Source organism: Orycteropus afer, unplaced genomic scaffold, assembly GCF_000298275.1.
Source record: "Orycteropus afer afer isolate SDZICR_OR568_19922 unplaced genomic scaffold, OryAfe1.0 scaffold00022, whole genome shotgun sequence".
Classification (NCBI taxonomy): Eukaryota; Metazoa; Chordata; class Mammalia; order Tubulidentata; family Orycteropodidae; genus Orycteropus; species Orycteropus afer.
Genome location: NW_006921609.1, coordinates 9259949 through 9270672, shown reverse-complemented (window position 1 = coordinate 9270672; position 10724 = coordinate 9259949). Strand labels below are relative to the sequence as shown.

At 36.2% G+C, this 10724-nt stretch overlaps 1 protein-coding gene across 1 annotated transcript in view; it reads left to right on the top strand.

Annotated features, from left to right (window-relative positions):
• The window catches only part of LOC103192009 (multidrug resistance-associated protein 1-like), a 197748-nt gene that overhangs the window by 44566 nt on the left and 142458 nt on the right, over window positions 1–10724 (top strand). Inside the window, exons 4-5 of the mRNA XM_007934913.1 lie at window positions 8263–8410; window positions 9704–9846. Of these exons, the coding sequence (XP_007933104.1) occupies window positions 8263–8410; window positions 9704–9846 (291 nt within the window). The remainder of the gene's footprint in view (window positions 1–8262; window positions 8411–9703; window positions 9847–10724) is intronic.

Sequence of the window (10724 nt, the reverse complement as noted above, 5' to 3'; positions counted from 1 at the left end):
TAAAGGACATATTTGCAAAACTAATATCTAACATTCTCAATGGAGAGAAACTGAAGCAATTCCCCTGTGAACAGCAACCAGACAAGGATGCCCTCTATTTCCACTTCTGTTCAACACTGTATTGCAACTCCTAGTCAGGATAATAAGGCAAGACAAGGAAATAAAAGGCATCCAAATTGGTAAGGAAGAAGTAAAACTATCCTTATTTGCAGATGATATGATCCTATAGATAGAAAATCTCAGAGACTGAGCAACAAAACTAGAATGAATTGAAAGATTCAGCAAAGTGGATGGGTACAATTCAACATATAAAAATCAACTAGATTCCTCTACACCAACAAGTAGAACATTCAAAAGGAAATAAGGGGGGAAAATACCATTTACAATAGCTACCAAAAAGATAAAATACTTAGGAATAAACTCAACCCAAGACAGAAAAGACTTGTACAAAGAAAACTACAAAACAATATTGCAAGAAACTAAGAGATCTACATAAATGGGAGCACATTACAAGGTCATGGATAGAAATACTTAACATTGTGAAAATGTCAATACTTCAGAAGGTGATCTGTAGATATAATGCAATCCTGATCCAGATTCCATCAACATTCTTTAAGGAGATGGAAAAAACGGTTACTAACTGTGGTAATTATGTTATGTGTCAGCTTGGCTGGGCCTGGTTTTGAGTGGTTAGGCAGCTGTATGTACTTATTTCTCATGATGAGATTGGTAATAAACTCCATGGTGGAATCTACTGGAGCAGCTGAGTTGTTATATTAGGGATGTGGTCTTCTTCCAGTATATAAGAAGACAGCTTTGAGAAAGGTCTCTGCAGTTTTGACACCCTTAAATCCTGTATGTGGCTGAGTCATCATTCAGCAGCCTGCCATGTTCAGCAGTCCACTGATCTTGGGACTGTTAATGGACTTGAATTAGTGGCCTGCCATGTGGTTTGATAATCTTGGGACTGTGCCATTTTGCTTGTTGACCTTGGGTTTGTCAGCCTCACCACTCGGTATCTGCCTAAATAAAGAGATTCCTCCAGCTCAAGTGGGCTGGGAGCAAGAAGCAGAACTAAAGCCCAAGGTCGAGGGGCTTTCACCCAGCCCCTAGAGCCGACACTTTGAACTCAGACTTCTAGCCTTCTAAAGAGTAAGAGAATAATTCCTTGTTTGTTAAATCCACCCATTTGTGATATTTTCTGTTGGAGCAGCACGAAGTAACAAAAACACTAACTTTACATGGAATAGAAAGAGTTTCCTGTAGAAAAAGTAGTTGGTCTTACTCTCTTCCCAATATCAAAGCCTACTATATAGCCATGGTAGTAAAGAAAACAAATAGCCAGATACTGTTACAATGACAGATAGGTAGAACAGTGGGACAGAATTGGGAACCCAGAAATAAATCCATCCATCTGTGGACAGCTGATCTTCTAAAAAGTGATGTTATCCATTAAATGGGGAAAAGATAGTCTCTTTAACAAATGGTGTTGGCAAAATTGGATATCCATCTGCAGAAAAAGGAAACAAGATCACACAATAGACAAAAATCAAAGGTCTAAATAAAAATCCCAGACTATAAAGATCATCAAAGAAAGTCTAGGAGCAAACTTAGGAGCCCTAATGTATGGCATAAATGGACTTTCAAACATAACCCAATATGCACAAACAGTAGAACATAAGCTAGACAACTAGGGCCTAAAAATTAAGTTCTTATGCACACCCAAAGACTTCTCCAAAAGAGTAAAAAGAGAACTCATTAGATTAGGAAAATATATTTGGTGACAATATATCTGACATGGACTAATCTCTAAAATTTATAGAAAACTTCAACACCTCAACATCAAAGTGACATATAAGCCAACAAAGGAATGGACATTGGATATGAAGAGACATTTCACCAAAGAAGATATTTAAGTGGTCAACAAACACATCAAGAAATGCTCACCATCATTAGCCACTAGAGAGATGCAAAGCAAAACAACAATGAGATATCATCTTGCCCCAGCAACAATAGCAAAATTCAATAAGACAGAAAACAGCCAATACTAGTGAGGGTGTGGAGAGATTAGAATTCTCATACACTGCTGGTGGGACTCTAAAATGGTGCAACCACTGTTGAAAACAGTATGGCACGTCCTTAAAAAATTGGAATTAGGAATACCATTTGATCTAGCAATCCCACTACTAGGTATATATCCTAAAGAATTGGGATCCAGGATTCAAATAGATATATGTGCACCTGTGTTCATTGCAGCATTATTCACAATGCGAAGAGATGAAAACGACCGAAGTGCCCATCAATGGTGAATAGATAACCAAACCATGATACAAGTATACAATGGAATACTATGCAATGTTAAAGAATAACAAAGGATCCAGGAAACACTTCATAATGTGGATGAACATGGAGGACATTATGCTTAGTTAAATAAGTCAAATATTATATGAGTCCATTGTTATAAAAAGTTAAGGAAATTTTTACATACAGAAAGAAACATGCTTTGATGGTTATCGGGTTGAAGGTAAAGGGAGAGGAGGAAAAATCACAAACTAGATAAAAAACACATATTAGTTTGGATGAAGGAAAGGGAAAGGCAATATACAAAAACAAGGTGATCCATGTACTATTAACAAGGTAAAAGAAGACACAGAGACATGCACAAGAATTGTAGACAAGGAAGAGAAATACTATTACATATGCAGCCCTACATTATCACTAATAACAAACTTAATCTACAGATAGATACATATCAGTAGGACAGGAAATCCTGCTACATATCAGTAGCAGACAGGAAAGATGAACAAGTATGGGTAGGTGAACAAAACTACTCCCATGATCATACGTAGGTAGGTATGGGAGATAATAGTTATACATATGTATTTGTATATGCTGTAAATATATGCATATATATAGTAGAGTGAACAAGGCAAAATTATGAAAATTTCTTAGCCATACCAAATTCCTTGTGGGAATGAGTCACTGGGCATGGGGGCTCAGGACCTTAGTCAGAGGGGGACATCAAAGTCAATTGACATAAATAATCCACAAACACAGTGTTCTACATCTGACTTTGATAAGTAGCAAATTGGGTGTTAAAAGCTTGCAAATAGCCATCTATGGTGCAGCTATTGGCCTGTTCCCATGCAGTGCAAAGAAGAGTGATGGAAATAAAAGACTATTAGTCCAAAAGTCTAATGGACTACATTGAACCTCAGCCTCCATGACCCTGAGATTAAAAGAAATAGATGGTACCCGGTTACTACTGCCTACCACTGTGAAAGGGATCACAGTAGAATGTCCCAGATAGAATGGGAGAAAAATGTGGAACAAAACTCAAAATCATAAAAAAGATCAGGCTTACTAGTCTGATAGAGGTGGGTGGAACCCTGAAACTATGGCCCTTAGTCACCCTTCAAGCCTGGAACTGAGTTCATCCCTGTGGCTCAACTTCCAGCCAAAGGATAGGCCTATTAGTTGAACAATAACCCTGGGGAGGAATGCATTCCTTAGAGCAGTCAACCATAGGAGATCAAAAGGGCAGCATTTGCCCAGGGATAAAGCTGAGAACGCAGAAAGGAATAGGAAAGAAGGACTAATGGAAATGGTAAACACAGGGATGAATTGGGAAGGGTGCTGTTACATTGTGAAGACTACAATCAATGTCACAAAATAAAATGTGTGTGAATTGTTGAATAGAAAACCAATTTACTCTGTAAACTTTTACTTAAATCACAATAAAAACATTAAAAAAATTTACATCAGTATGGAATATTAAGTTACACATTACAGAAAAAATAATGGTTAGATAGAAATCATATAAATGTAGGCTATTTAACAAATAGTAATTTTGATTTTTTTGAAATAATATATATATATAGATAGATAGATAGATAGATAGAGATCTATTTTTTTAAACCTGGATTCTATTTTATCCACTAATTGAGAGAACGTGTGATATCATCTCTGGTTTTAAAAATTTCAGAATATCATTGTAAAGTTTCGAGATATCATAGAATTTAAATAATGCAAATAATTAATTTAAAAGAAATGTAATTTTAATATTATGATAATAACACTACAGAAGTATATAGATATATATTAGATACTTAAACACCATATGGGGGCTTAAAGTAAGAAACAAAATTTAATAAGCAAGATAAAGCATACAAATTTAAAAGTGTAAGAACTTAGTATCTTAAAATCCATATCTTAAAACAATCAAAACAACCAACAAATCATATTTTGCTGAGTATCACATTTATTTTGATTTCAAATTTAACATCTCAAAACTAGATAGAAAATTATTATAAAAGCTGCCTCCTGGAACTGTTATTGGCATGAATTTAATTTGATTTCTTATCTGATGATTAAACAATTGCAGTTGAAACATAACTATTGTTAACAGATGTCCTTTTGAAGACAGTGGATGATTGTGCTCTCAGATCTGTTCTTCCAGTTTCAGAATAAAATCAGAAATTATTTCTAAGGGCAAATTCAAGTGTCCATAATCATATAATAATTCAACTAAAATGTGCTCATATGACACAAATAATTAGGAAAATAAAAACTTACAAGCCTTAATTCCTAAGACAGTAGCTGTCAAGCTTTTTGATTATAAAGTAATTACCCATTTTTGTTGTGCGGATTCCAATTCAGAGCCCTGTTGGACAGAGTAGAATTGCCTCACAGGGTTTCTGAGACTGAAATCTTTACAAAAGCAGACTGCCACATCTTTCTCCCTTAGAGCAGCTGGTGGGTTTGAACCACCAGTATTATTGGTAGCAGCGGAATGCTTAACCATCACACCACCAGAGCTCCCTATAAGATAACAACCAAGCCTTTATTAGTTATCATTATATTATCATTATATAATAACCATGGTCATAGAGTAATCCCCTTGGCATAAATGAAAAAGTCTAGGTAAATTTGTTTATAGGTCACAGTTGAAACATTATCTTTACTGTAGATACAGTATTTAATATGTCATACCTTTTCCTCACATGTTAATAAAACTTAATTTAATATTAATTTGTTCCATCCTTTGATTTTGGGACAGACTGACTTCATTCTTTTTCCCATAACACAATTACCCCTTTCTGGAAATGTTTACAAAGGTGATTAATAGTAACAAAATTGATAATAGTATTATATATCCATAATTGCCAAGGATTCAAAAATTACTTTTCTATAAAATTTACATTTGATATGATATTTGTGTTGCCTTTTCTAAGGTCAGAGTTTGTCCTCCTAGGCAAGTTCCACTTTCTTGTTACTCTCACCATATTAGTTGGATGAGATATTTATGTATAATTACTAACATTAAATGTACTAAAAATCCTAAGATAACAAAATTAAAAACACAGTAGAATTATTAGATTTAAAGGTACTGTCTGCCTTTGATTAAAACTAAAAACCAAACTCACTGCTGTGTAGTTGATTCTGGCTCATAGCGACCCCTTCTTGGGTTTCTGAGGCGGTATCTCTATGGAAGTAGATTGCCCAGTCTTCCTTCTGAGGAGTGACTGGTGGGTTTGAACCTCCAGCCTTCTGGTTAGCAGTCAGATGCCTTAGGCACTATGCCACCAGATCTCCTAAAGCTCCCAAAGCTCCCCTTGTTTAAGTGACCACTATTTTATGTCACATTTTAGAAGTCTGACCAATGTCTAGAGTTACTGGGACCCATGATATTTAAAATAATAGACTCAAACATACCAACGGTCATGAAAATATCTCAAGACCAAGCACTGTTTTATTCTGTTATATGTAAGGTTACTATGAGTTGGAGCTGACTCAAAGTCAAATAACAGCAAACAAAATGGGGAATTAGTATCTGTTTTACCTACCTTAGAGGATTGGGAGGATCAGATTAATATAAGTACATATCTTTTGAAAAGAAATATCATTCTGAAAATCCTGAAGATACATGTATGAGTCATTCTGAAGAGATACGTACATAAATCTCATTGTTGCTTTAGGAATAAAGTCTGGCAATTTATAGGACCTGTTACATTGCACTCATTGGTAAGGTCAACAGTTGCTTCAGGTTGCTTCCCCCAAAAGCTTTCTTAATATTTTATTTAAAAAAAGCACCACTTTATCTTTTTCCAGACTCTCATGTGGAATGGGAAGACCAGTCAATGTGATGGAAATTTATATTGGCCAAAGAGAGAAAAGATGGGAAGGGAGCACACCTGGGAAAAGAAGAATCACAGTAGTTAAATACCAAAGCCATGTGAATCACAATGAATTCAGCTTCAGTGTCACTTTCAGATGCTGTATTATTTGGAGACTCAGCATGAAAGCCAGGGGTCACTTCTCCCTGTGAACCAAAACTGCTGAGTTTTACACAGCTCTAACTTGAAATGCTGAGGCAGTAAATGTTATTAAAAATGCTTCTTTGAAAATCAGTGCCATCTTATTTTGAAAATGAATATTTATTTTATGGAATGCAAGAGGGATTTAATATGACATGAAAGTAGTTTGTTGCTTAATGTATTTTTAAGAGTGCACTGTAGGAAAATGTGCAGCATGACTGAACCAACAGAAACATGATTATTAAAAGTCCTTTCTTACTACATGTAAGCCTTTTTGTGAAATGTGAATTGTGGAATGATATGATACAATAAAAGTAAAATTGAATCCAGTGGAGACTGGTTACCATAAGGCTAAACTCCATTCCAGAGTCAGCCAATTGAGATAATTCAGGTCCAGTGTCCATGAAAGCAGTCCCAGTGTGGAGTGGTGTAATGCTATGATTTGGTCTGTTGGGCTGATATAGTTTGTAGTGGTAAGAAGTGAGGCTATAGAGTCAGTAGGCCTAGTTTAAATATGGATTTAATTTTCTACTGAACAAGTCGTATAAGCATACTCATAAGCTAAGTATATCTGGATTGTGTTTCACTTCACGTAATAGAATAGCCAAATAATAATACTGCAAATAAGTATGTATTTATTTTCTTATATATTGGGAAGAAGACTAGAAATCAGCAGGAGAACTGCCTCAAAAATGTGATGAAGAAGTCAGGCTTCTTTCTATCTTCCAGTTCCCCGTTGCTATTATTTGGCTCTTCACCCATGGAGGCAAAGATAAATTCTGTATCTCAGGGTATCATGTCCTCAATTCAGGCAGGAAGAAAGTAGAAGTGGAAGGAAAAGGGAGAAGAGAAATATTTCTCCTCTTAGAGTTATGTACTTTCAATTGAAAAATAATGTTATCTCCAGCAGTTTTATTTCAGATATCATTACCAGAATTTAGTTATATTATCAATTCCAAGGAAAGGGAAATGAGATTACCAAGGCTGATTTAGAACAATCATAATCCTTAACTCTGTGGCTAGGGTAGGGGCCTTCTTGTGTGCAAGGGATTTTTGAGTGAATAGATAAGATTCTGGGTTTGAACTGCCAGCCTTCTGTTTAGCAGTCTGATGTCTTAGGCACTACACCACCAGAGAGCTCCTGTAGATAAGATTCTATTAGCAGGAAGAAGGCGATGGCAGGGAGATGGCTGTGGGGTAAGCACAGTGCGTTGTTTGTTACTTTAACTTATCTAGTATGAGGAGAGTGACTTATCTCTTAGTTTGTCTTTTAGTACCAGTTTAGACTCATTTTTCTTGCATTCATAAAGTCCTCTAGCACAAGCTCTTTGAATGGAAGAGAAGAGAGGCTGTAAGAGGCTAGTAGAAACTTGCCACATTCCTTAAGGCATCCAGCTTGCAAAAGGCACTGTTACATTGGCTAATGTTCTATTGGTGAAAGTAACTCATATGGTCAAGGCCAAAGTTTATGGAGCAAGGATAGATAGCCCACATGTAGTAGGATGATCTCTAAAGTCAAGTGGCCAAAGATAAAGTCACATGGAACAGGAAAAGTTGCAGATACAAAGTGTGCATCATTTCTTTTTTGATACAAACCTAAAGTCAAATATGGGTTGTAGGTCATCATGGAAGTTTCTTTAAATTTCAGTGAGGGAGATTGTGAAGGTGGGTGGTACATACCCAAAATATGATATGAGTAAATAAAGTAAGTATTTCATTAAATGATTAGATGCCCAAACAGGCTTTCTAAGAATTGCAAATGATTATTGCACATTATTGAACTCCAGGGTAAAATTGGGTAGTAGTTCAAACACAAAATCTATTCATTTTATCCTGGTCAATCAAATAATTTCTAAATCAAGGAATGAAATAAATGCATACAAAAATTATTTGTAACTGTGTTGTTGGTTTTGCTAAGTTGTTTACATTACTCTTTTATTTTTAGAATAATTATTTTAGGTTATAATAAACCTTTGGAAAGAGAGGATCTTTGTGAACTAAACGAAAGTGATTCCTCCTACACTGTGTGTCCCATTTTTGAAAAACATTGGAGAAAGGAAGTTTTAAGGAATCAAGAGAGGCAAAAGGTAAAGGTAATTAATTACTGAAATCAAAGTAATTGCTACTTAATAAAGCATTTGGCTGCTAACCAATAAAAGCATTTGAACCCCCAGCTGCTCTATAAAAGATGAGGAAATCTGCTTCCATAAAGATTTACAACCTTGGAACTCAGTGGGAGTTGCTGTGAGTATCATGCTACTCAATGGCAATGAGTTTGGTTTTTCCTTTAGTACTAGATACGGCTTTTCCAAATAGAGATGTTATTAATATAGAACATCCCTAAAATATATGCAATAACAAGCCATTTTCATAAGCAAAAATAGTTGTTGTTATAGCTAATTTCTACAACTGAGTTATTCAGCTTTCCTTCAGTGTTAAATATTACATCTCTACCTATGTCTGTCTATTTACCTACCTACCTATCTATCCTTATTTATAGTTTCAAAATATATGCTGTATCTCATTTCTTTTTTATAATAACAGTTCCAAAATTTAAAAAGTGATAAAATATAACTATGGCTCTTGCTCTAGTAAGGCCATGTAGTATCAGTAACACAAAATAGCCTGGACATAACACCAAACCAGTGATGTGGGTCTGTGCTAGTTTGGTTTGTGTGTCCACTTGGATGGGCCTGGGTGAGTGGCTGGGCAGCTCCCATGAGGAGACTAGCAATCAACTCCATGATGGGATCTACCACAAGCAGCTGGGTAGCTGCCTTTGGGTATGTGGTCTGCTTCCTGTATATAATGAGAAGCCTTTGGGAATGGTCTCTAGCCTTTGGCACGCTTGGACCCTGCATGCAACCGTGTCATTGCTCAGCAGCCTGCTATGCTCTGCCAACCTCTGCCAATGGACTTGAGTTAATGGCCTGCCGTGTGGTTTGGTAACATTGGGACTGTGCCTTTTACTTCTCAACCTTGGGGCTTCTCAGCCTCAGCAGCCAGCAGCTGTCTAAGTGAAGAAATGCCTCCAGCTTCAGTGGGCTGGGAGCAGGAGGCAGAGCTGGACCCCAAGGTTGAGGGGCTTTGACCCAGCCCCTAGAGCCTGGCACTTTGAACTTGGACGTAAAGCCTCCAAATTGTAAGAATAAACTTCTGTTTGTTAAGGTCATCCCATTCATGGTATTTTCTTGTCAGAGTGGCACTAGGTAACCAGAACAGGGCCCTATTTTCAAGTTTAACTGATTTGTTTTTCCTTTCTTGTTACCTTATAGTATAGAGCACATTACTAATTTTATGGCTTGTTTACATATAATTTCTTTCATTTTTTGCTCATCTTGGTTATGTCCACTTTTCTCATTGTTTTTCTTTTCTTTATCATATAGGCCTCTTCCTATAAAGAAGCACATACCGGGAACCCATCATTACTCTCAGCACTCTGGAGCAACTTCAAGTTTGTCCTGATTCAAGTTGCTTTATTCAAAGTAGTTGCTGATATTTTGTCCTTCACTAGTCCACTCATAATGAAGTAAGCTGAAGTCTTAAGTGTTTTATTTTCCTCTTTACAGAAAAATGATAAGCAAATATTCCCTACAAAAGTTCTACTGAAAAAGAGTAGGAGATTTTTATTTAGGATATGGGCATTCTATCAGAGTTACCTGTGAAAAAATGTAAATGATGATACATTTAGTCAGTATTTACTGAAGCCAACTATGTAGAAAGCACTATTCTGAAGTCTTCATATCAATTATTTTATTTAATCTTTACAACAATTCTATAAGGTACAAAATATTATTATGCCCATTATTACAATGTAGAAACAGAGTAGAGAGGTGCAGTAATTTCAGTAACAAATGAATAATTATTGACTATAGTAAAAGACAATAAATACTGAAGAAGGATAAAAAGAAAGCAATGTAAGAGAGATAGGGAATGCCAGTGCAGGACATGGGACATTGCTGTTTATGTAAGGTGTTTAGGAAAAACAAATGGTAAGGGAACATTTGAGCAACGTCCTGAGGGAAGTTAGAGAGGAAGACAAAATGATACCTTGCTATTACAGGGCATAGGAAGAACAAAGGTTGTGAGTTAGAAATGTGCTTGGTATGTTATAGGACCTATAGGGGGCAAGTTGAGGCTGGAGTAGAGAGACTGAGAGGGAAAGTGATAAATTGTGGTCAGAAAGATTAGGAGGTAACAGAGATCTTGAAGACCTTACAGAATATGATGAGGACATTGCCTTTTATTGTGGGTCAAAAAGGATGCCTTACAGAAGGATTGCACAGACCCTCTTCAACAAAGAAAAGGGAAACCAACTAACACAGACACAGAAGATAATCGTGGACCCCTGAGCCTTGAAGGGAAGGATACAGAATTGGACTAAACCCCAATTAGCAGAAGAATTTG